Source organism: Lathyrus oleraceus, chromosome 5, assembly GCF_024323335.1.
Source record: "Lathyrus oleraceus cultivar Zhongwan6 chromosome 5, CAAS_Psat_ZW6_1.0, whole genome shotgun sequence".
NCBI classification, from domain to species: domain Eukaryota; kingdom Viridiplantae; phylum Streptophyta; class Magnoliopsida; order Fabales; family Fabaceae; genus Lathyrus; species Lathyrus oleraceus.
The window spans coordinates 100,432,179-100,459,546 of record NC_066583.1 but is presented as its reverse complement, the minus strand read 5'-3'; the positions used below and the strand labels follow the sequence as shown (position 1 = coordinate 100,459,546).

At 40.3% G+C, this 27,368-nt stretch overlaps 2 protein-coding genes across 2 annotated transcripts; one reads left to right on the top strand and one right to left on the bottom strand.

The window, feature by feature from the left end:
* The first annotated feature begins 23,140 nt into the window (after positions 1 to 23,140).
* LOC127084914 (probable bifunctional riboflavin biosynthesis protein RIBA 2, chloroplastic) lies at positions 23,141 to 24,043 on the top strand. Its single transcript, XM_051025437.1, has 2 exons — positions 23,141 to 23,605; positions 23,721 to 24,043. The coding sequence occupies exons 1-2, from the start codon at positions 23,420 to 23,422 to the stop codon at positions 23,898 to 23,900; spliced, it is 366 nt and encodes a 121-aa protein (XP_050881394.1). The 5' UTR covers positions 23,141 to 23,419; the 3' UTR covers positions 23,901 to 24,043.
* Positions 24,044 to 24,653: 610 nt separating this feature from the next.
* LOC127079002 (probable protein arginine N-methyltransferase 1) lies at positions 24,654 to 25,268 on the bottom strand. The gene has a single exon (XM_051019419.1). The coding sequence runs from the start codon at positions 25,266 to 25,268 to the stop codon at positions 24,654 to 24,656; it is 615 nt and encodes a 204-aa protein (XP_050875376.1).
* Between the last annotated feature and the right edge of the window lie 2,100 nt (positions 25,269 to 27,368).

Here is a 27,368-nt window from a genome sequence, read left to right as displayed (position 1 = left end):
AAAGAACAAAAACAAAGAAAATAAAGTATTCCCTCCCCCACACTTAAAATATGCATTGTCCTCAATGAAAGAAACAAGCATAAAATAAGAGAGAGAAGAGAGAGGAAAGAACACACCCGAGTAGTCAAGGAGGATATGTGATCACATAAGCAGCCTTTCCCAAAGAGATATATTTTACATTTTCTTCTTCCAAAGTGGGGTTGTCATGGAATAGCTTTGGGTAATGTCCATTGAACTTGAATTTTTTATTAGTATCTTCGCCTTTTATTCCAGGATCAAAGAATCTTCTAAAAGTAAAAGTGTCAAATGGACACGTGAAGGTGATTTGATCTGGAATGTCAGCCAATGTCCAACCAAATGCCTTTTTATGCTTCCTTAAAACCTGCAAAAGCTTATTTTCTTGATCGAAATCAAGGTTAGAAGAAATTATAGCCGACAGTTTCTCATTCATCTCTAAATTAACACATTTCATATTTTCAGGAAGTTGCTTCAGCTCGAGGGAAGGTGGTTGCTCAATAGAAGGAGTGTTTGGGGCAGCTGGGATGTCAAGAGCTTTATCTACATGAACAACTTTATTTGCAACCTCATCTGCAGTAAGAATATCAACTTGCAAGGCAGCCTCAATTTCAGCACAAACAGAGCAAATTTTAGTTTCAGTACAAATATCACAAGAATAAACATCATCAAAACCAGACAATGATGGAAAATCAGATGCAAACAAATCACTACAAGTATCATCAACAATTTCAGAAATCAAATCTATTTGAAAAACAGAATGTTCTTCCAAGGGTTGTTTCATGGCATCGAAAATGTTAAATTTTGTGACAATGTCACCAAATTCCATGGACATGGTTCCATCGTCAACATCAATTTTTGTCTTCGCCGTTTTCATGAACGGTCTGCCTAAAATGATGGGAGCTCTGCTTGTCTTAGCCTCTCCTTCCATGTCCAGAATGTAAAAATCTGCAGGAAAAATTAAATCGTTAACTTGGACAAGGACATCTTCAATTACCCCGGCGGGTCGAGCGTTGCTCCTGTTCGCCAATTAAATGATTAAACCTGTATGTTGCAAAGGACCAAGATTAAGGTTATTATAAATAGAAGTAGGCATAACATTAATGCCCGCTCCCAAATCAAGCATGCAATTCTCGAATTTACTATCCCCGATGGTACAAGGGACAGTAAAAGTTCCCGGATCCTTCTGCTTTTGTGGTAAGAGCTGAGTCATGGCTGGAACATTTTTCTCGCCTGTAACTTTTTCAGATGAAGGCTTTGGCTGAATAAAAGCAGAAATATTTCTTCCCAAGTTAACTCTCTCACTTCCTTTAATCCTCCTCTTATTTGTACACAAATCCTTCAGAAACTTTGCATACTTAGGAACCTGTTTAATTACATCAAGAAGCGGAATATTTACCGCAACTTTTCTAAAAACATCCAATATCTCTCTTTCCTTGTCTCCCTCCTCAATTCTTTTATTTTTCAGAACTCTATGTGGGAAGGGGACTGGTGGCACATACTCCTTTTCTTTAATTTTTTCAGATGAAACAGGTTCAGATGGAGTAGGTTCAGGTTCAGATGTTACCTCAATAATTTTTTTATTTTTTTCAAGGGCTGTTTTTGTAACCTTTCCAGATCTCAACGAAATCGCACTCACATTAGCATTAGAATCCTTTAGATTGATAACTGTTTGAGCTGGAAGCTGGTTCGACCCTTGGGCTTGCATGTTATTTATTTGAGTAGCAAGTTGTCCCATTTGGGTGTTCAAGGTCTGAATGCTAGAATCGGTCCTTTGTTGGAATTGGAGATCGTTGACGGCCATTTGTTTGACAAGATCTTCTAAGGATGGTCCGGAAGGTGCAGGGGCAGCCACTTGAGGTGGGTTCTGTTGTGGGTTTCCATATCGAAGGTTGGGATGGTTCCTCCAATTGGGATGGTATTTGTTGGTGGACAGGTCAGGAGTGTTGTTGTACCTATTTTGATTGTAAAGGTTGGCTGCATAAGCTTGTGGCAGCTCAGTAATGGACTCGTCTCTCAGAATAGGACAAGTATCGGTCGGGTGCTCAGGAGAAGTACAAATGCCACACAAAGTTGCTGTTTGAGGTTTTACTACTGCCAGCTGTTTGACTAAGGCAATGAGTTCGTCAATTCTGGTCTCTAAGCTTTGTTGGAAGAAACTTGAATTTGACTCACGCCTTTGCTTTGCACAGAATTGTCTCTAGTGGTGAACTGTTGAGAATTAAGAGACATATTTTCAATAAGGGCTTTGGCAGCAGCTGGAGTTTTATCGACTAATGCTCCACCACTAGCAGCATCAAGAATGTTCCTGTCCATCGGTAACAACCCCTCATAAAAGTATTGGATGAGGAGTTGCTCAGTGATCTGGTGTTGAGGGCAGCTAGATACCAAGTGCTTGAATCTCTCCCAATACTCAGTCAGCGACTCATTATCCTGTCTAATACCACAAATCTCTTTTCTGATCGAGGTTGCTCTGGAGGCAGGGAAGTATCTCTCTAAGAACACTCTTTTTAGAGCATTCCAGCTTGTGATCGAATTTGGCTCAAGATAATATATCCAATCCTTTGCTGCACCCTGCAATGAAAAAGGAAAAGCTCGAAGTTTGATATGGTCTTCAGTTATTCCTTCAGGCCTCAACGGTGTAGAGCACACAACCTGGAACTCTTTGAGATGTTTATGTGGATTCTCACCTGCAAGACCATTAAACTTTGGCAACAAGTGTATTAAACTCGATTTTAATTCAAAAGGAACAGCAGCAACATCATATTCAATACACAAACCATTGTAATTCACATCAGGAGCAGCTAACTGCCTTAAAGTTCTTTGGTCAGCCATAGTCAAAAACAAACACAATGAAGGAAAACGATTAAAATAAATTTAGAAAAATAAACTAATACCGAAATTAATCTAATGACGTCATTAAAAATTTTTGAGAATTTTTTCGGAATTTTGCAAAACTATCAAAACAGAAAAAAAAAATCATAAAAAATAGAAAAATAAGGAATTTCGATTTTTTAGAGCGGCATCCACTATTTATTCTATAAATAGAGGCTTTTGATTACTGATTTTTTCCTAATGAATCGACAAAAAATCGGAATAATCTGAGACAATTTGTTTAAAAACAAATTTTTTTTCCTAAACCGCAAAAAGAACCGAACGCAAGGAAGTTAAGGCAAAAAATTCTATAAAAAAAAACAACACCTATGACTATAAACACGATTAATATAATCAAGAATCCCCGGCAACGGCGCCAATTTGATCCGCTGTCGCACGCGGATCAAAACGAGTAGTTTTTCTTAAATGTAGTTTAGCGACAAATTGACTCGGATTATCATTCTCACAAGGATTCTTGAATGAATTAACCAATGATAGTAACTATTAGTGGGGTTTTGGTTGGTTTATGATTCGATTAAAATAAATAGATTAAAATAAGTAATTATTGAAATAAGTTGTAGCAACAATTTACTGATTCGGTCTTTGCCTATCATCGATTATCGTAATTCCACCGCAGATTAACTATTCCTATTCGATTATAATATCAACTGACAAGCGCAATTGATAGTATAAGTTGTATGTTCCTATTATCCGAATTAAGCAAACGGGATTAAGTTTCATGAATTAAGCAAACATGAATTAAACGGACTCGATAACGAATTAAGCAAATGAAATCGTGACTATAGTTAGGATCACACAATCAATCGGATTAAATCAATATAGTATATGTAAATCGGATTAAGCAAACAAAATACATATATTAATATTGAAAGGAATAAAAAACCTGAATAAGAATTACTAAAATCTCAAGGTATCGGAACCCGAATACAGCAAATTGTTTGGATCGATTAGTTCTTCATGAGAATTTATCCAAAGCTTTCCAGTATTTCGTCAATCGTCCTCCCCTAATGTTATGCGGCTCTAGGTATATGGAAAACAAGGAATTTTGTTTACAACACAACTGGATCGAAAACATAACCCAAGTCCACAACTAATGACCCAAAACTTAAATAAAACTAATGCTGCAACTTCAACGACTTTTCTGGCCCTGTTACAGTCTGATTCATCTCTCGACTTCTCAACAAAAGTTGTATATCTTTTTCTTAGCTTTCCATCGACTGGTAGCACGTCTCAATCCGATACTCCTAGCTCAAGATATGATTTTTCTCGCGAAAGCTGCTAATGCTGAAAATTAAATACGAAAATTAAATAAGTGCAAAAATCACATAAATTATGAAAACACATTAAAACATAAAAATAATCAAAGCAAACCGAAGAAATGCTTAAGTACAAACATGGAAGAACGTGCATCAAAATGCACTGATCAGCGACACCAAAGAGCTCTTAACACACCTCCTACCAATCCTTGAGGTCAGTACTAATTATATATAGCTTAGCTTGCACTCAAACTAAGAAAACATTGTCCTGGTTATTTTAGAGGTAAGGTATATCATCCTTCATTAACAGATTAAAATCTCTCACATGCAGGCCAACAATGTTGATATGTACATGACTGGGCACGACCATTGCTTGGAACACACAAGTAGCACCAGCAGGTCTGTTTATTAATTTGGGTGTGTTTGTAGGTTTTCTATTTTGTGTGTTATGTTAAAGAAATTTTTCAGATCGTATGTTAGTTAGGAAGGAATCCCGCTTTGGTTATGTGTGGTATGCTAATGAATTGTCTTGGTTCATGGTTTGATAGGTGAGTCCTAGGTCTCATGTTGCAACAGATATTCAATGCTGTAGAATTTTGGTATTGCAACTTGGTTTTTGGTTCTGGAATTTCCCTATTGGTGGTTATGGAAGTTCTGTTTTTTATAGTTGGACCAAATGGAGTTGGTTAGGATTTAGTTACATGGTTATGGAAGTTGGAGACTTCAGTTAGAATTCTAACTAATTTCTATTGTGCAGTTCCTTTGAGATTCTTATTATGCTGTAGGCTTTTGAATGCTATCAATTAGAAGGAAATTGGATTTCTACCGGTTTTTCCTTATCAGTTGAGGATGGTTGAAGAGGTTATAAGTTTGGTTAGAAAGTGTTCATTCCTATTATGACAGTTGCAAATTGTCTATGATTTGTTAGGAAATGATTAATTTAAAATGAACTTTGGTATGTAGTCATGAAAGGTTCTGATTTGCTTTATTTCAATTGTACAGGTTGTGGTCGTGACTTGGTTGGTTTTGTAGGTTTGGCGGACATGGCCTTGAACATGGGCAATGTTGCCCGCAAATGAAGAAACGCGGTAAAGCAAACCAACATGACTCTTGGATGATGAACCAAGGAAAGCTGGATGGGATTTATGCGAAACATGGTTATATATTGGTTGTGATTTTGGATGAAATTTGGGAATTGGTTGAAAATGTTTTAAAGTTAGTTGTAGGTTGAAGGTTCTGTTAGGAATTGGAAAGTGATGTTGAAACCTTCTGTTATGATATTGATTTGTTATCATGTGTTGTTGAACCTTTTTTTTTGGAATGAATTATTGGAATGCTTGAATTTGGATTCTTGATTGAGCTTTGAGCGCATGGCTTGGCTTGTTAATGGAGCTTTGATTGTTCATTAGGATTGTACTTGTAGGGTTTATGTAATATGATGAACTTGTAAGAAAATGTTGTGAAATGTAATTTGGAACATGACTTTGTAATTTATGGAAATGTTGTAATAGTTGTGTAATGTCATGGTTTTGTGGTTTATGTGCTTTGAGCGCAAATGTATTTTGGAATTGGAATGAAATTGGTAAATGCAATGGTTATCAAGTGTCGGAAACTTATGACATTTACATAAAAAAAGGTTGTAACAAACTTGGTTTGAATGAAATGAATTTGTGGTTTATGTAATTGAAAATGTGTGAGTTATATGGCCATTAGTTTATATTTTAGATTAATTGGAATCATGGATAGGGAATTGTTGTAATGGTTGTTTTCTTGAATGATTTGGGATAGGTATGGCATGGTTAAATTTAGGAAATTTTGATGGTCATGGTTGTTAAAAGGGTTAATGGATAAGTGGATATTTGGTTATAAAAATGGATATGGATTTTAGAAATAATCCAAGACTAATCTAAATGCCAATTTAAAATTAATAAAACCAATTAAAATCAAATTAATCTATAGTTTGTTAAAATTAATTTGACATCAATTCTAACATTTATTTGAAAATTTAAAATCAATTAGAGTTTGAATCGTTAGTAAAAACAAACAATTAAGATTAAACTGAAATTTGAAATTAGACTTAATTTGAAATTAAAATCAAATTGAAAATTAAAAAGTCAAATAACTTAAATTAGAATCCATTTTGTAATTAAAAGCAACATGATCGAAAAGAAAAGCCTAGATAATGACCAATGTTTGTCAAAATCAAGACAATATGGATTTGGGAATGGACGGTTGACTTTGGTCATGAATGTATGCAAATGAACTTTAGGCCAAGTGCCAAATGAAAAATGGAAAAATGAAAAAAATTCAGGACCAAAATCGGGGTATGACAGTTGCCCCTATTTAAGTATCTTCAACTAGAGAATATGAAGCAGGACACTCTTCATATGATCATGGTGGGAGATAGTTAAATACTAAGAAGATCCGGATTTTGATCCTGAATCCCTATGACATGATATGATATGATATGATATGATATGATATGATATGATATGATATGATATGATATGATATGATATGATTGTCGCAACCCGAAAAATACGGTATGCGAAAAAAACAACCGGCGAAAGAAAAAGACAGAAGAGTCGCCACCGTGCGTTATTTATCCCAAAGGAGGGAAAGGAAACGCTCGAAGTAAACCTGGAGAAAGGAAAGGAAAAGACAAGGTCTCGCAACCAAATCTTGGGTTCGGGAGTCGATTATGCGGAGGGAAGGTATTAGCACCCCTACGCATCCGTAGTACTCTACGGGATCCACTCTTGTTGTTTCTTGTCTAAAGGGTGTATGTTTATCTAATGTACTATTTACTAAAAGGGAAAAGGGAAAGTGACTCGCACGGATGTCGCATCCACTGCATACGTATCTCATCTGATTATGAGAATCAGAGTCTTCGTAGCTCGGCTACCTAAGGGTTAAGGATAAGTGTGCTCGCTAAGACATCGCGTCTTATGCCTACGTATCTCATCTGAACATGAGAATCAGAGTTGCCGTAGTTCAAACTAACTACGGGAATAAGGGTCTCGATTGCGACTAGGGCAAGAGAAAGGGAAGGTCTCGATCGCAACGAGGGCGAGAGAAATGATCGCAACGAGGGCGAAAGCAAACAAGGATTAGTTGTTAGTCGTTAGTCAAACTCGACAAGACATCGCATCTCGTGCCTACGTATCTCATCTGGACATGAGAATCAGAGTTGCCGTAGTTCGGCTCACGCACACCAAACAAAACAAGACACCTACACACAAAAAGGTGGCAAACATGGAGCCCGACTTCCAATCACTGGACTTACGTCAGCATCCGAACCAAAACACACACAAAAGGGCAAACGTGGAGCCCGACTACCAATCACTGGACCTACATCAGCATCCGAACCAAAACACACACAAAAGGGCAAACGTGGAGCCCGACTGCCAATCACTGGACTTACATCAGCATCCGAACCAAAACACACACAAAAAAGGCAAACGTGGAGCCCGACTGCCAATCACTGGACTTACATCAGCATCCGAACCAAAACACACACAAAAGAAAAAGAAAGGTGCCCGGAGTGGTCTCGCACGACCACCTGCCTACATACCTCGTCTGGAACAAGGATCAGGGCGATGTAGTTCCCCTAGTGGGGATAAAGGATGAACACACAAAAAAAAGAAAAGAGTGCCCGGAGAGATCTCGCACGATCTCCTGCCTACGTACCTCATCTGGTATGAGAATCAGGGCGACGTAGTTCCCCTACATAGGGATTGCCATCTGAATATGGACTTACAAAGGAGGACACCAGTTGTGTCAAAGGAGAGTGGGCAATGTGTTCACGTCCTAGCAGTAGGTGTCGCAGCTCGCTGAATCGAGTCTTAGGCAGTTACCTCTTTGCAATAGAACGGACTACATGCCACAAGATCGGAGACGCACGGAAAGGTCTAGAAGTGGGGAAGCTCTGCCCTAGAGTTGTCATGCAATATGTACTTAAGTGTTAGGATTTACAAATGGGAATATCTACCTAATGTTAGCATGCAAAGGAAATGGGGATTCTAACTATGTTATCATACAAAAGGATATGGGAATCCTACCTATGTTATCATACAAAGGGTTCTATCTAATGGGTGCTACCTAATTGTTGGGACAGTTTTTAAGTGTCGGGTTTTTGTTATCGTATCCACAGAGATTGTAAGATATCACTGCCGTTCAATGGTTGAATTAATCTCAGCTTAATGTAACACTAGGGTTTTGGTTTTAATCAAGTTATCTTGCATACAAAGTAATTAATTGCGGTAAAAGTTACGTTTTGATTAATATGAGAAATATTGTCAAAGTTAGGTTTCAATGATTACATTTGCTTTGCATGTATTTGCTCAGTCAACAATCTTATAAACTCCTTTAGATGATAAATAATTTCACAAAGTCCTCTCAATGCGTTTCTCTCGAACACCCATTGTGAGTTTTGTCATTTTGATCCATTGTTTCTCTCGAACACAATCTATCAAAAAGACAACGTTTTGGTTCAACCTTATGGTGAACAAAATCATTCGTTACTATCTCTAGCTAACAAACAAGTTTGGATGAAAACCTAGGTCAAGAATCGGTAAACATCTCTCGATCAAATACCAACACAAAGAGTTTTTAAATAGAAACAAAGTTTTCATCATATATTTACCGTTAAAGAGTTTACATATGAGGATCCTTACATTTACACACAAAGCTAGCAATCACCTACATCTAACCTTGACAAATGGAAGACTTAGCTACTCATTTTCATGGTAGCTTGGTCGGCAAGTAAGAAAAGAGGGTTGATCAACATCCAAGTCGAATAATCGAAGTTGGATGGGAATCCACCTTCTTTTTGTGGAAGATGGTAGCTAGATGAAGAGAAATGAAATTAGGGCATAAAATCTCCCACAAAGCAATGCTGTAAAATATCTAGGAGAAAGTACAAAAAATGGAAAAGTTGGTAAAAATGAGGTATGGTGCCCAAAAGTGGCACCTGCTACTTATAGACAAGTGCAGAACTGTCATGTTCGCTAGGCGAGCATAATAGCTCGCCTAGCGAGGTCCTAAAATGGGCACAAAAAGCCCCTGCGCCCAGAGCAAACAGGGCCTGCTAAACTGTCATGTTCGCCTAGCGAACATACCTTCGCCTAGCGAAGGAAACGCTTCAAGCTCGCCCCCAGCGAGGTTGAGAGGTTTTGCTACTGGAATGCTCGCTGGGGACTCGCTAGAGCCTCGCCTAGCGAGTGAGTGCTGGCTGCACTTTTTCACCAAAACAGAATGAATTCGCTGCAGACTTCGCCATGAGCTCGCCTAGCGAATTAATTTGCTAATTTACTGGAGCTGTTCGCCAGGAGCTCGCCTAGCGAACCCATTCTTCGCCACAGCCTCGCCTAGTGAGCAGGCAGATGAAATGCTCCTTTGCTTTGGTTCCTTTGCCAATTCTCTTGTGTCTTTATTATCAATTAATTCATGCCTTTCCTGCACAATAACAAACACATCAAAGGCACCAAGCTTGTTTATCAATGTACGCATTCCATGTAAAATAAATGTGATTTTGACAATTTTAGCAAGGCAAAAGAGTGAAAGATGCCCACATGTGATAGCTCAAATAAGCACTTTTGGGCATCTAACAACTCTCCCCAACTAGATTCTTGCTTGTCCTCAAGCAAAGTATGCCTCTTGAAAGACAAGAGGATTTGCATAAAGAAACGGTTTCTCCGAAGTTGGATAAACGGCTCAAACACAAGCGAAATTCGCATATACAAGTTCCCAACGGTTTGAATAAAATAATACCTAGGAACTTAAACTTAAATAGCAATGCAAAATATTTATCTATCTACAACAATACTCTTCTGAATGAATCATCCTATCTCTCCTCTTCGAATCAGGAATGAAGATTTTGCGCGTTTGCAACCGCGGGACTAATCTCGCTCTCTAACAAATAATGAAGAAATCAAACAGATTCATACAATGTCTAATCAATTAAAAATGGTACTGTGGAAGCATAAAGATCACTAAGGGCTTTTCGGTTGAAGCTTGGTCAGGTTAACAAACAAGGGTCATTTCTAAGGCCATTGAAACGAAAGTGCCGATGCAAAAGAGACATTCACAGTATTATTCACACTACTCGACTTGTTTCATCTGTTTCTTATTTGTAACCTTCACAACACATATTCCACAACTCACCTCTTATTTTTCACTATTTTTCTTCCAAGCAAGCATTCATTTTCATTCTTTATATTTTTGTTCTTTTCTTTCACATCAAATGTACAAAACAGATGTTTCTTTTCTATATTTTCTATACATATATTTTTCTATGCTTGCTCGGTTTTTCTTTTCTTTTTCAAGAGTTGTGGTGCTTACCAATTCTTTTTCGTTCTCCCCAACTTATTTCTTCCACACCCTAAGTGAATGCTCTTACCTTTTTACGGCAAAAGAACAATAATCAATATTTTCCGGGTTGTAAAAAAAAGATTTTTGAGATCTCGCTTTATTTCAAGCCGAGATTCAACTGTTTAGGCTCAAAGGGGTTAACAAATACTCTCTCTGCTCACAGGTAAGTTGTTTTTGGATGTAGTTGTGCTCGAAAGAAAACAAGTGCCTTGATCATTTCTAATTGCTTCCACAATTTCACAATAATAACAGACAAATAATGAATCACATGAATCAACAAAACTTATTAGAATCCAGCATTTAAGTGAACAATGGAGGTTTCCTCACACTTTGTGGTTTTAGGTTCTAGATGAAACATTCATTCAATTATGTTGCACAAAGACAATATTCAATTTACCAAAAAGAGTAAAGTTCCTAATGCATTCTAAAATTCTAGCCGACGGTAACCATGTACCTTAGCTTCATTCACTTGTTATTCTTATCATTGCCATCCAAGCTCGGATGCACCTTCATTGGGTACTTCTTGAGGAGCAACCAATCTAGAAGGGTTTGCCACTCATTCAACCAAAAATTTATTAAACACACAAAATTAACAACAAACATAAATAACATTAACTGAAAAATAAAATTTTGTTCGTGGGGGACAAAACACCCCAATAGTACAACCCATGGTCAAAATACAAAATTCGAAAGTACAAATAAAAATGACATAATAAAAACTGAAATACAAATACTCAAAAACTTAACCCACAAAGGGCTCAAGACTCCTCTTCACTACCGGCTTCAGAACCGGTAGCCTCATCATCAATATCCTCATCATCAGCTTCAGCTCCCTCCCCCTCACCATAGACTGGCCTGTCCACAGGCCAATTAGCGTTGAGCATAAACTGCTCACGCGCTAACAATGCTCGAGCACCGGAGGGGTCATTACCTTGCAGCTCCAACCTCTGCATACTGTTGTGCATGTCAATCATAGCTCTTTGGGATGCTGCCATCCACTCAAAACTGTAGTCACAAACAGCCCTCAGGTACGGATCAAGTCCGGGAGAAGAAGCACTAGGACCATCAGCAGCCCGAGTACTTCCCGAGGCCGCACTGCCAGCGGTAGTCTTAGCTCTACAATACTTAGCTACATACCGATCATCAATTGGTGCCGGGATTCTAACCTGTCCACGAGACGGAAGCCGGACCCTAGCCTGAATACATAAGCTCATAATCAAACACGGGAAGGCCAGTGGGCAATTCACACGAGCCCCCGATTTCAGTCCACTCTCAACCACAGTCTTCAGCTCATTGGCGATTATCCTCGCCACATCAATCTCAACATTAGTGAGGATGGAATGGACTAAATGTGCCACTGGGATCGGCACAGTAGAGGTGTGTGATTTGGGTTGGATGTTGGTTAAAACCAGAAGTAGAATCAGCTGAGCCATGGGAGTCATGTCCTCCCGGTGATATCTCACAGGAACCCCAGATGGGTTCGGCTCAACCGATCTCCCAGCCAAAAGCAGGTCGGTGGTAATGGCAGCGACGTCTCGATGAAGTCTGAGGTCGGTGTGGTACTGGTCTCTTTGATCAGCTCCCAGCTGGAGCGGTTCCCCTAGGATTCTGTTGATCGCATCCCGGTCAAAAGGAATAGTACGCCCGGCAACTCTAGAAACCCAAGTGAAGGGCTCGTCGTCGTCGGGCAATGCGTTAGCATAAAACTCCCGCACTGTACCAATGTCATAATGCTCCAAGGGACTTATCAACCTATCCCACTTCTTGGCGTCTATCAACCCGGCGAAAGTTCGGTAAGTGCCCTGCGGGTTGATCAGAAAACGCCTCTCAGGAAGGATTTTTCGCTTCTCCAAAGCGATGTAACGTGCCGCTTGTTTCGGGCCTACAAACTTGTCGTGGTCGAATTGAATCGGCACGGTCCTGGAAGTAGTTGCATCTCCTTTTCTCTTTTTACCAGCTCCAGATCTAGACTCCATTCTGCAAAATATACAAAGAAACAATACACACCAACAAACAGATTAGCCATTAAAACAAAACTCAAAATACTGTCATGTTCGCTGCTGCTTCGCCTAGCGAAGTTGCAGCGAACGGTCGCCCCAGGTCGCCTAGCGAGCTGCTAGCGAACCTTACGGGTTTTGGGATTTTCTGCATTTTCAAGGATGTTTCTCCCAATACCCGTACTCTATGGTTCCTACACAGAACCTAATGATTTCTAATGACAATGAGTCGTTCTATGCTATTGGGGATTGGCTAATTGCATGCAAAACCTAAAATAGATGAAATCCCCAATTTGAAAACCTAAACGACCTAACATTGCAAACTCCACAATATCTCATGCAACCTCCATGTTTCCCATACCAAATTTATCCTATTTGCTATGCATATTTGGAATTTAAGAGTAAACAAAAAGAAAAAGAAGTGGGGCAAACCTTTGGTAAACGGATTTGGAAAAGAGAAGTGGGGAGAGTTTGCAATTGGCGAAAGAAGCACGTGTCGGTGATAAAGATGCAACAGAGGGAGTTTGAGAAACCACGCACGAAATCCTCAGCAGAGCCGTTCAGACAAATTTTTGAAGGTAGGGCAAAATGGCTCTGCTGAAGTGTTTAAATAGAAAACAGTACTGCAGCGCTCGCTGCTGCCTCGCCTAGCGAGCAGCTTGCGAGCATGCTCGCTTCTGCCTCGCCTAGCGAGCTGCAAGCGAGCATGACAGCAAATGCATTTGCAAATGCAGCACTTGCAAGTCATCCAGCCTTGTTTCGCACACTGTAACAGAATTCAACATGATACATAAAACAATAAATACTTACAATGTTGGGGTGCCTCCCAACTAGCGCTTGTTTAACGTCGGCTAAGCTCGACGGTGCGATGCTCACAGGGGAGCATCGAGCGGCTGAGCACAACTCTCGCGATCCACATGACCGCCGAGATACACTTTCAATCGTTGGCCGTTCACGGTCCAACTGTCTTTCTCGTCCATGTCTTCAATGATAATGGCCCCGTACTCTTTTACTTCTTTCACCCGAAATGGCCCGGACCATTTCGATTTCAACTTCCCGGGAAACAACTTCAACCGGGAGTTGAACAATAGGACCAATTGTCCGGGCACAAATTCTTTGGTACGGATCTTCTTGTCATGATACTTCTTTGCTTTTTCCTTGTACAACCAACTTGAGTGGTATGCGGCATTGCGCATCTCCTCCAACTCAAGTAGTTGTACTTTCCTTTTGTTACCGGCCAACTCATGTTCAAAATTTAGAAATTTTAGGGCCCACAAGGCCTTGTGCTCCAATTCAACCGGCAAATGGCAAGTTTTACCAAATACCAATTGAAACGGAGTTAGGCCAATTGGAGCTTTAAAGGCCGTACGGTAGGCCCATAATGCTTCGTCCAATTTTTGGGACCACTCTTTTTTAGAATTAGACACGGTTTTTTCTAGGATTCTCTTAATCTCTCGATTAGAGACCTCCGCTTGCCCGTTAGCCTGAGGGTGGTACGGAGTTGTCACCCTATGCGACACACCATAATGTTTTAGAATTGTTTCCAAAGGTGCATTGCAAAAGTGTGACCCTCCGTCACTTATCAACACTCGGGGGGTTCCAAAACGGGAAAAGATGTTTTTCTTTAAAAATTTTATCACCGTTTTGGCATCCGCCCGAGGTGAGGCAATCGCCTCAACCCACTTAGAGACATAATCAACAGCTACAAGCATGTACTCATTCCCGTAAGATGGTGGGAAAGGTCCAACAAAATCTATGCCCCAACAATCGAACACTTCCACTTCTTGGATATTTTGGAGAGGCATCTCATCTCTCTTACCTATCCCACCACTTCTTTGGCAACTGTCACAACTTTGCGCATGGGTATGTGCGTCTTTGAAAATAGTTGGCCAATAAAATCCCGATTGAAGAATTTTTGTGGCCGTTCTAACCCCATTATAATGTCCGCCATAAGGCGAGTTGTGACAATGCCAAAGGATGCTCTGGGCTTCATCACCAGTTACGCATCTCCTTAACAGGTTATCGCTACCCAACTTAAACAAGTATGGGTCATCCCAAACATAATACTTCGCATCCGAAAGGAACTTCCTCTTTTGGTTCGAAGTTAGGTCGGCCGGCACACAACCACTAGCCTTGTGGTTTGCAAAGTCTGCAAACCACGGCCTAACTTGAACCTTAAACAATTTTTCATCAGGAAATTCTTCCCGGATTTCCTTTTCAGATGCGGTAACCTCGACATTCACCAAGCGGGATAAATGATCCGCTACCAAGTTTTCCGACCCCTTCTTGTCTTTAATTTCGACATCGAATTCTTGTAACAAGAGGATCCAACGGATGAGCCTTTGCTTCGAATCCGGCTTGGTCAGCAGATATTTAATCGCCGCGTGGTCAGTGTACACCACGACTTTAGACCCTATAAGATAGGACCTAAACTTTTCTAGCGCATACACTATTGCGAGTAGTTCTTTTTCCGTTGTGGCATAATTTATTTGAGCCTCGTTAAGAACCTTACTCGCATAATGTATAGCATGAAAAGTTTTGTCCTTTCTTTGGCCAAGTACCGCTCCAACGGCATAGTCACTCGCGTCACACATTAGTTCAAAATTTTCATTCCAATCGGGAGCGACTATTATTGGAGCGGTAACCAATTTTTCTTTTAAAACCTCGAAAGCTTGCAAACAATCGTCGGTGAAGAGAAATACCTGATCTTTGGCGAGTAAATTGCTCAAAGGTTTAGCCACCTTTGAGAAGTCCTTGATGAAGCGCCGGTAGAACCCCGCGTGCCCCAAAAAACTACGGATGCCCTTCACATTGACCGGAGGGCGTAATTTTTCAATTACATCAACCTTAGCTCTATCCACTTCAAGCCCCCTTTTAGAGACTTTGTGGCCTAGCACAATCCCCTCGGTCACCATAAAGTGACACTTTTCCCAATTTAGCACCAAATTAGTCTTCACACACCTTTCCAACATCGTCTTCAAATTTGCCAAGCATAGACTAAACGTCCCACCAAACACCGAGAAGTCATCCATGAAGACTTCCATTGTTTTCTCTATTAGATCGGCAAAAATAGCTTGGACACATCGTTGGAATGTCGCCGGCGCATTGCAAAGCCCAAAAGGCATTTTTCTGTATGCGAACACTCCAAACGGACACGTGAAAGCCGTCTTTTCATGATCAACCGGGTCAACCGCAATTTGGTTGTACCCGGAGTAGCCGTCTAAAAAACAGTAGTATTGTTGGCCCGATAGTCTTTCAAGCATTTGATCCATAAATGGGAGTGGAAAATGGTCCTTACGAGTCGCGGTATTCAACCGTCTATAATCTATACACATTCTCCACCCCGTTGCTACTTTAGTCGGGATCAATTCGTCTTTGTCATTACGGATTACGGTCATTCCACCCTTCTTCGGAACCACGTGCACGGGACTAACCCACGGACTATCCGAGATCGGGTAAATCATTCCCGCATCCAAAAGCTTCACCACTTCCTTTCTTACAACCTCTTTCATTGTAGGATTTAAGCGGCGTTGTGGTTGAGCCACCGGCTTGAAATCCTCCTCCATCAAAATCTTGTGCATACAATAGGATGGACTAATTCCTTTAAGATCGGAAAGAGTCCAACCCATAGCTTCTTGATTGGTTTTTAGCACAATGATTAGACGGGCTTCTTCTTCTTTTGTCAAAAGGTTGCTTATGATGACCGGCTTTGCCTCGGTCTCATCTAGGAACACATATTTCAAAGTCGAAGGTAACTCTTTTAATTCAATTGGCGCTTTCTCGTCAATTACCTCCTTCTTCAAATTTTCTTCCTCTACTTCCCACGGTTGTAGGTCTTCCAAGCTATCAAGTTCCTTCAAACATTCCTCAAAAGCTAGCTCCTCTTCAACAGTGAAAACCTCCAATGAGTCGTCGAGAGCTAACTCCATAGGAGATATCTCGTGAATATGCTTTGAAACTTCCATAATAGCGTCTTCGATCGCATCGATGCGAAAGCTATCATTTCTATCCTTGGAATGCTTCATCGCCTCGAATAGATCAAAGGTGACCTCCTCATTTTGAACACGCACCTTCATTAAACCGTCATCAACATCAATCATCATTCTTGCGGTCTTCATGAATGGTCGGCCCAATATGAGCGGAGCATCATCATCTTCCTCCATATCAATTACAATAAAATCCACCGGGAAAAAGAATGTGTCGACCTTCACCAACACATCTTGGGCTACGCCATGAGGATGGGTCGTCGACTTATCCGCCAATTGTAATGTCATTCGGATGGACTTAATCTCGATGTTGCCAAGCCTCTTGATAATTGACAAAGGTATAAGATTTATGCTCGACCCCAAGTCAATAAGTCCCTTTCCGACATACACATCACCAATTTTAACCGGCAATGTAACTCTTCCCGGATCAACCTCTTTCTTAGGAAGCGTCCTTTGAATGATGGCACTACAGCTCGCATCAAGGACGATGGTCTCCGGTTCCGTATACCTCCGCTTTTTGGTTAGTATGTCCTTCATGAACTTGGCATACTTTGGCATTTGTTCCAAAGCTTCAGCAAACGGAATGTTTATTTGTAATTGCTTAAAAATATCCATGAACCGGGCGTAATGCCGTTCATTTTCCCTTTTGGAAGGGGCATGAGGGTAAGGAAGATTTTGGACCGGAGTAGCGCTCACTACCTCCTTTCCCTTTGCAATTCTAGCACTTTTCCATCTAGGCTTCTTCGCTACCTCCCTTATCACCTCATCATTTTTATTTTCCTCAATCTCCACACCTTTTTCTTGTTCAACTTCACCATTATTTTTATTATTTTCAACTACTTCCTCATCACTCCATACTCCTACTTCACCGTCAACATTTTCTTCCACTATTTCCTCCTCAATCTCCTTCTCTTTCTCTCTTTTTTCACTCTCCACTCTTTTTTCATTTTCACTACCCAACTCCCTTCCACTTCTCGTCATAATCGCCTTACAATGCTCCTTAGGATTTGTTTGCGTATTAGCCGAAAAAGAAGGACCGGTTTGTTGTTCAGCGAGTTGCTTGGCAAGTTGCCCAACTTGAGTTTCAAGATTTTTTATGGCCGCGTCATTACTCTTTTGATTGGCCATTGACATTTGCATGAATTGCGTCAATGTCTCCTCCAATTTAGAATTGACTACCGGCGGTTGTTGAGATTGATACGGATTTTGGGGAGGATTTTGATGGCTAGAAGAACCACCTCCATAACCTTGGTTATGATAATAGTTGCTTCTAGGTTGGAACCCTTGGTTCCCTTGGAATTGTTGTTGTTGTTGTTGTTGAGGGTGCGGTTGATAAGGTTGTTGTTGTCTTGGTTGATAGTCCCGTTGATTGGCCATGTAATTTACTTCGTCAAAACCGGGAGGTGGACAAAATCCAGTGTCATGTTCACCTTTACAAAGTTCACAACAAGCTATTTGTTTAGCTTTTGACGGTTCTCTTAACTCTTTGATTTGTTGCGTTAAAAGTTCCACTTGTTGTGAGATGAGCTTGTTTTGGGCAAGTATGGCATCATTCGTCCCTAACTCAAGCACTCCCGCCTTCTTCAAAGAATTTCCACGACTTTGACTTTGAAGATCATTCAAAGCCATACGGTTGATAATGTTTGTGGCTTCTTCGGCACTCTTTGACATCAACGAGCCACCCGAGGTGGCATCCAACAACGTCTTACAGTTTGGTTGAAGTCCATTTCTGAAGATATGGATTTGAGTTAATTCATCAAATCCATGCCCTTTGCATTTCCTTAGCATGGACTTGAATCTCTCCCACGCTTCATTCAACGATTCACTGGTTCCTTGAGAAAACACCGAGATGGCCGTCTTTGATTCCATGAATCGGTTATGAGAGAAAAATCTTTCAATGAATTTCTCCTCTAACACATTCCAATCTGTCATTACGGCAGGTGTTTGATCGAGATACCAATCCTTTGCTTTACCGAGCAAAGCGTGAGGAAATAAACGTCTGAACAACGGAAGCTCCTGAGCCTGATCCACTCCGGCAGCCAATGCTATCTCATAGAATTTTATGAGAAAAGCAAATGGGTCTTCATGGTCCATTCCGGTGAATGGACTCCCATACAATAAATTTAGAGTTCCCGTCTTCATCTCAGCTTGCCTTCCAGTTTGGTTGGCAAACTGAGCGGTGTTCCTTGGACTGTTGATACATGGAGTAGAAATCGGTGGTGGTGGTTGTGGCTCCATGTTTGGTACGAATGGGTGTGGATTTGTGGTTGAAGAACTTTCTCCTTGCTCTTGGCGTTGCCTAGCCTGTTGCCTCCTACGTCTCGTTCTGCTATTGAGCCTCCTTGCGGTTCTCTCGATCTCAGGATCAAAAAGAAGTTCGTCCACAGGGATTTTCCCTCGCATAAAACGTAAGCTGCACACTAAACCAAACAAATTACAAGCACAAGTCAAAAATTCACAAGCTAAAACTTAAACAACCAATGCGATGCTCGCAATATCAATTTACAATCCCCGGCAACGGCGCCATTTTGTTGGGACAGTTTTTAAGTGTCGGGTTTTTGTTATCGTATCCACAGAGATTGTAAGATATCACTGCCGTTCAATGGTTGAATTAATCTCAGCTTAATGTAACACTAGGGTTTTGGTTTTAATCAAGTTATCTTGCATACAAAGTAATTAATTGCGGTAAAAGTTACGTTTTGATTAATATGAGAAATATTGTCAAAGTTAGGTTTCAATGATTACATTTGCTTTGCATGTATTTGCTCAGTCAACAATCTTATAAACTCCTTTAGATGATAAATAATTTCACAAAGTCCTCTCAATGCGTTTCTCTCGAACACCCATTGTGAGTTTTGTCATTTTGATCCATTGTTTCTCTCGAACACAATCTATCAAAAAGACAACGTTTTGGTTCAACCTTATGGTGAACAAAATCATTCGTTACTATCTCTAGCTAACAAACAAGTTTGGATGAAAACCTAGGTCAAGAATCGGTAAACATCTCTCGATCAAATACCAACACAAAGAGTTTTTAAATAGAAACAAAGTTTTCATCATATATTTACCGTTAAAGAGTTTACATATGAGGATCCTTACATTTACACACAAAGCTAGCAATCACCTACATCTAACCTTGACAAATGGAAGACTTAGCTACTCATTTTCATGGTAGCTTGGTCGGCAAGTAAGAAAAGAGGGTTGATCAACATCCAAGTCGAATAATCGAAGTTGGATGGGAATCCACCTTCTTTTTGTGGAAGATGGTAGCTAGATGAAGAGAAATGAAATTAGGGCATAAAATCTCCCACAAAGCAATGCTGTAAAATATCTAGGAGAAAGTACAAAAAATGGAAAAGTTGGTAAAAATGAGGTATGGTGCCCAAAAGTGGCACCTGCTACTTATAGACAAGTGCAGAACTGTCATGTTCGCTAGGCGAGCATAATAGCTCGCCTAGCGAGGTCCTAAAATGGGCACAAAAAGCCCCTGCGCCCAGAGCAAACAGGGCCTGCTAAACTGTCATGTTCGCCTAGCGAACATACCTTCGCCTAGCGAAGGAAACGCTTCAAGCTCGCCCCCAGCGAGGTTGAGAGGTTTTGCTACTGGAATGCTCGTTGGGGACTCGCTAGAGCCTCGCCTAGCGAGTGAGTGCTGGCTGCACTTTTTCACCAAAACAGAATGAATTCGCTGCAGACTTCGCCATGAGCTCGCCTAGCGAATTAATTTGCTAATTTACTGGAGTTGTTCGCCAGGAGCTCGCCTAGCGAACCCATTCTTCGCCACAGCCTCGCCTAGTGAGCAGGCAGATGAAATGCTCCTTTGCTTTGGTTCCTTTGCCAATTCTCTTGTGTCTTTATTATCAATTAATTCATGCCTTTCCTGCACAATAACAAACACATCAAAGGCACCAAGCTTGTTTATCAATGTACGCATTCCATGTAAAATAAATGTGATTTTGACAATTTTAGCAAGGCAAAAGAGTGAAAGATGCCCACATATGATAGCTCAAATAAGCACTTTTGGGCATCTAACACTAATCGGAACAAGAATCGACGAATGGAGCGAGGAGAAGTGTTAGGGATAAGGGTAGATGGCGATGCATGAAGCAATCGACTTACAAGGTTAATGGCGATGCATAAAGCAATCGACTTACAAAAGGGTGGATGAATACGTGCTGGTTCTGTTAGGTTTTGAAAAATGAATACTCGACGTTGGATCGAGGTTTTGATCTTGTTTTGAAATGGTTATCGAATGTTCATTTTAATTCTTGTATTAACAGGTGAATAAAGAATGAAAGAGTAAATTTTATACATTTCATGGGAGAGGGGTACATTTGTTATGAATGGGGGTTGACATGGTAATCAAGCAATATAAATATATGCCTCATACATCATACAAGTAGGCAACAATCAAACAATAAGATATTTAAACAAGTATATGATCAAATCAAATAATCAAAGAATGAAATAATGAAGCATTAAACAATGTATGAGTGTAAGTGCAAGGGACATGTCTCATTGTAAGAAAGCCCAAGAGTAAGCTATGTGAGGTTGATGGCGATGCTCAAAAAGCAATCGACTTACAAGGGTGTAAAAAAAAACGGGCTCGATATTAAATCGAGAAAAGTATGATTTTTATAATTTTAAAATGGCTTTAAATGAATGATGAAGTTAAAAGAAAACAAAGTTTGCATTATTAACAAATGAAACTATGAGTATAATTAATACAACATAAACATGGAAAAAAAAATGCTAAAGAAAGGAAATGTTATATATGGGTATCGAACCCACTACATAAGGGGAAATGAAACTCCTTCCCCTCCACCCGGCTACAGGTGGTCAGTAGTCACCTTAACAACGACTCAAATATATAAACAAAGAAACACAAGAAATAAAAATAAAAATAAAAAAAACTAGTAAAAGGCCAACATGGGCCATACGAGTTTGGGTCGGAAGAGAACCCAACGGTCTTTGAACCGTGGAGATTCGGGTCAAACAAAACCCTCTCCAAATTGGCCCACAATGATGTGGTGGGAACTGACCCAGCCCTAGCCACGTGGCTGTTGGGCGGTGGGACTAGGTGGCGAACAGTCACTAATAGTGACCAACTGTCAGTCCAACCTGGGAAATGGCAAGTGAGAAGACCAAAGGTGCATTGGGTAGTGGAAAAAACATTTTGATAACAACGACATATGGAAAAAAAGAAACCAGGGAAACCAACGACACTAAACCCGTAAAAACTCATCTCCTTCTCAAGAAAAATGATGTTCTCTCCTAACCTAAAAACGAGCTTCTTCTTTCCATGGTGGCGAATGAAAAAAAAAAAAAAAGCTCCACCAAAGATCAAATACCATAACGCGTAGGGATGAAAGTACATGAAGTTCAAATCAAAAGAATAGAAACAAACCTGAATCAGTTACAACAGGATTGAACGGCGATTGGACCGGCGACGCTAGCAAGTTCTCTTTCGTACGTTGACTCGCCGCCAGCGAGCGTTCACTTGCGTATTCCGTCGTGAGTAGGGGCTCTGTCCAAGAAGGTGTCGAGATGAAGCTTTGAAAATCTCTCCGAAGAACGCCGTCACTAGGTGCTTTTGACTCTCCTCAGTTTCAATTTCTGTAGGGTTTTTTCTCTTTGCCGTCGTATTGAATTTTTTTTTAGGGTTTTTCGGCTTCTCTTCTCTTTATGAACAGTGGCCGTTCAATTCTTTCTCTCCTCTTTTCTTACTGATTCCTCCTTGTCTCTATTTATCCTCCACGCATTTTAGGGTTTTTGAGATCAAAAGAGGTCTCTGCAAAATCCCTTTTGATGTGCTCAGTCGGGATTGGCTTTACTCAATGCTAAATCAGAACCGGTAAACTGCATTCATGCTTTCTCTTCATTTTTTGTCTGGATGCCAAATTGGGAACTCTGGAATTCTAACGCTTTACTGGCTATTATGTGTTACTGCAGTGAATTTCTTGTAACTTCCAGCTAATTCAATTGTGTTACTGCAGTGAATTTCTATTGCCACTACACTCGGTTGGTTTGTGAATGAGGACTCAAAAGGTTGATGGTTCTTTGTTTGCATGTTATCTTGGTCATATGCACTATTTGATGTTGGATTAATCGTGCTATTGGCTTGATGCAAGTTAGTTCCTGTTAGCAAGTCCATACCAATTGCAGCCTGTGCTCAGTTGATGTTGTGATGCTTTTGCAGCATGGAGTGTTTATATGTTGCAGGTTGTTGTACCTTGCATTGGTTTTGTTGGCATAATGATGATGATAACATGATGGTCAGCAGGAAGAACAAGGAAGATACTGGTACGTGTGGACTTTGCAGTGGTTGTGCAAGACATATGTATGTATGCAGCAGCAAGCAAGGCAAGACAGGGTTCATGTGTTTGCAACCATGGTAAGCTTCTCTTTCTTGCTAAATTTTAGACAATTGGTCTTCAAGGTATCTCAGGTCATGTTTATGTGGTTGTGTGAATGCAGGGCATGTTTGGCCAGATTGAGTTAGGGTTAGAAGTGCGGAAAAACATAGGTCATGATATGGTGTTGTACAGGACCAAGGTTTTGATGTTGTATACCTGCTATTTGAAGATTGTGTCTCAACTTCCAACTCGAATTCTCTGCAAATTTCATAACAGTACAGCAAGGTTAAAGATGGGAGTCCCAGACTTCCAAGAAAGACATGGCAAGAGGTTAGGAAATCAGGTTCACAAGAGCTCCAAGAAACATCAGGCCTTTCGAAAATGAACCGAAATCACTTCATCTCTGCCATGAATTTCTCATACTCTGAATCAGCTCCATACGACGTCTTTTCGGCCAATGAGTTGGGAGGTGGAATAGCTGCATTTCCAATGCTTTGGGATTGATCTGCAGATGTGACTGTGGAAATCAGCTTGCACTTGCAATGCAACAGATTGAGGCAGCCGGTAGAGGTGTACTTGTATATTTACGCGGACATGAAGGTAGGGGTATTGGATTGGGCCACAAGCTCCGTGCTTATAACCTACAGGATGATGGGCGCGATACCGTAGAAGCCAATGAGGATTTGGGATTGCCTGTTGACTCTAGGGAGTATGGCATTGGTGCGCAGGTAATAGACTTACACTTATTGGTTCGATGATGAGTCTCTTGCAATAACATTTGAACTGTTTTAAAACATGCTGATCACAATTGTTATGGAATTTGAAATGCTACCATTTTTGCAGATACTGAGGGATCTAGGTGTTCAATCTATGAAGTTGATGACTAACAATCTATCCAAATATATTGGTCTCATAGGTTATGGTTTAACTGTTTCTGGTAGGATCCCATGCTATGATTCACCGCAGCAGCAGCAAGAGCAGAAGCTTCCTCTGCATTTATCCTTGCCTCCTCAGCTTTTGTAAGAGACTCGTCTGACATAATCCTCTTTTCAACATTCCAGCCACTTTTGAGGCGATCAGGAAGAGATAGAGGAGATACAGACTCAACTGATTTCAACAGTAGTTACGGGCACATTCACAACAGGGGTTGCAGTGGCGTTAGCAGGAGACATATGGTTGCTGACAACAGGAGTTAATACCAGATGGGACTGCATACCAAGTCCTGGATCAGGAGGTTTATTGCTAGGGTACCAATCACCAGTTTTGGGATGTCTACTCATAGAAGGAACCTCAAAAATTGGAGCCAAATGCATCCCTTTATAATTCTTCTTCTTTTCATCGGTACAACTAAGAAGACGAGTAACAGGTCCAGGTTGTTTAACCTTCATATCAAAGTAATTCTGACTTTCAACAGAAAACAGTGTGTGCAACCTCCAAGATACCTTCTTTACCCCTTCTGTAAAATCAATACCCATCATCATCAACACCATCAAAATCAAAACTTTCTTCATTGTAGCTGTATTTCAAGGATAGATGCGAAATGGGTGTTTGTCCATCTCAGCTCAGTAGTTAAGATGTGAATGTATCTGTAATTCAGCTTGTCAAATTATTCTTTAGTATACAGAAGAAACACTCTCAGACATTGTGAGATAAACATGAAAAGTCAACATGCCTTTGATATTCATTGTCAAAAAAAGTTGAAGGATTTTGTGTTTTACAGGGCCTTCTTGATTATAATTCAAGGCAATTGCTTCTTTGTATTTTTGTAGAATATATTCAATTATGCTTTATCTTCATTGCAGTAAAATGGAGGGTTGTTATATCAGGTAGCACAACGCCATCATCCACAAGCCATTTATCACGTGCATAGAGCACAGAATTTAACATATTCTCAAACCACAAGCAATATCCCATCCATTCGGAAATGATTATATCAACTTTAGGAACAGGAAGTTCAAGCTCTTCAATCTTCCCTTTCAAAACAGTTATAACTTTAGAGTAACCTTTAGTTTCGACTATCTGCTTTGCCATGTCAGCCATATCAGAGCATTCAACGGCATAGACATGTTCTGCACCTGCTTTGGCACAGAATAGTGACAAAATCCCAGTTGCGGCACCAACATCAAGAACTACTTTATTCTTGAATAAAAACCTATTCTGATAAATAACATTTTGATATGTCTTGGTTCTAACAGTGTCCTTCAACATTTCTTCATGAATTCCAAAGTGAGAGTAAGAATCAAAGTAGTAATTAGCGCTGGTTTTGTCATTTGAATCATCAAGTTCGCAACCACCCATGGATTGGTCAAGGTTGGAGGTTTTAGCAGCATCTTTGATAACTTCATCAGCATCCTGGAATCGAAGATGGTTGTTGTTGGTGGCGGTGTCCATGTTTGGTAGGTTTGAGTTGGTTATGACCTACTTTTTTTTTGTGTAACTTAACTGTGCTCTTGTAGGCATGGCATGAACATAAACATGGTTGGCCAAGGATAACTTGCAAATGAAGCACTCATGATGGAAGCAAGCAAACATGAACAATGGAGTGATGGATTAAGGTTCATGACGGAAGACTTAGGCTTTAGGATGCAAATAGGTTGTGTTGACTTTGGTCAAAGCTCATTTTTTTTTGTATTTTTTTGTATGGAATCAAATGTAATGAAATAAAATTGAAATGGATTAACAAAGTGGTTTGAAGTTGGTTTCACAATCGGTTTAATCATAACTTGAATGTTTGACTCTTGAAAAGAACATAACTTGACTGATAATGTGTATGAACAAAACCATGAAATAAGACCATAAGGTTAGGATTTGAAAGGGATATCCATGAACCAATAACATGACTGGCAAGTGGCTAGAAACACAAGAAACTTGGTTGTTCAGATGACCCAGACCATAGAGGTATCCACAATCACAACACCATGACTTTGGATCAAAACCAAACCTTATGTAAAACCAAAGTCAGGTTAGGCCAAGCATGCCAAACAAACATAAAAAATTCAGGAGCAAAATCAGGGTATGACAATGATATGATATGATATGATATGATATGATATGATATGATATGATATGATATGATATGATATGATATGATATGATATGATATGTGCTGATGCAAGATTCTTTTTTTGTAATTTTTATCTGTTAGGGATATGATGAACCTTTAACAGGAGATGCTACTAGGCAGACCAATCTGTGGGGAATGTTGATGGTCCACAGGGAGACAGACAAATGGTAAAGAAAAAAACAAACTTGCTGGGGAAAACAATCCCGCTGGAGAGTCAGACACACACAGGGGAGTACTCAAAGTGAAATTTGATAATCGATACTTAGAATACAAGAGATTTCGGTAGTAAGTTCACATATGACTTACTAAACCCGAATAAGAAAAAAAGAAATGCTACAACAGATTCATATATGACCTGATAACACTGAAACAAACATAGAGAAAGACTCTTCAAAACAGGTTCATATATGACCTGGCAATACTGGAATAAAGCTCAACAACAGGTTCATACATGACCTTACAATGCTGGGGAATATCAAGAAGTTCTGACAGCAGGTTCAGATATGACCTAACAAACTCAGAAAAATTCAAGAGGTGTGTATCAACAGGTTCATACATGACCTGGTAATACTGGAATGAAGCTCAACAACAGGTTCATATATGACCTGACAATGCTGAAACAAACATAGAGAAAGACTCTTCAGAACAGGTTCATATATGACCTGATACTGGAATAAAGTTCAACAACAGGTTCATATATGACCTGAATAGCACTGAACAAACAGGTTCATATATGACCTGATAATGGAAAAAAGCTCAACAACATGTTCATATATGACCTGAATAAAGCTCAACAACAGGTTCATATATGACCTGACAATGGAATAAAGTTCAACAACAAGTTCTTCACATGATCGTAGTGGGAGATGGTTAAATACTAAGAAGACCCGGATTTTGATCCTGAATCCCTATGAAATAATTAACCATGCCTGTCAGAAACGGCAAAGAAGCAATCCCAAAAGAAGAATCCGTCTGGTACGGTGAAAATCGGCCTGAGTACCGAAACAGAAAGTTGACCTGGATACCAAAATAAATGGTAACACAGGAATACCCATGGCCCGAACGCCGCACATTAGTCTGAACACTAAGCATCGGAGTATGAGAGTATCAATGTTGGTCTGATCACCGGAAATCTGGTCTGAACACCACTTTGATCTGGATATCGAAAAAAAACTGGCCTGAATGCCACTTCGGTCTGGATACCGGGAACTGGCCTGGACGCCACTTCGGTCTGGATACCGGGAAAACTGGCCTGAATGCCACTTCGGTCTGGATACCGGGAACTGGCCTGGAATGCCACTTCGGTCTGGATACCGGGAAAACTGGCCTGAATGCCACTTCGGTCTGGATACCGGGAACTGGCCTGGACGCCACTTCGGTCTGGATACCGGGAACTTCTGAAAATCGGGAAAGACTGGCTTGAATGC

Coding starts and splice junctions, on each gene's coding strand:
- LOC127084914 (XM_051025437.1), top strand. CDS start 23,420: ATGCAACAGATTGAGGCAGCCGGTAGAGGTGTACTTGTATATTTACGC. Junction 23,606..23,720: donor AGTATGGCATTGGTGCGCAG/GTAATAGACTTA, acceptor CCATTTTTGCAG/ATACTGAGGGATCTAGGTGT.
- LOC127079002 (XM_051019419.1), bottom strand. CDS start 25,268: ATGGACACCGCCACCAACAACAACCATCTTCGATTCCAGGATGCTGAT.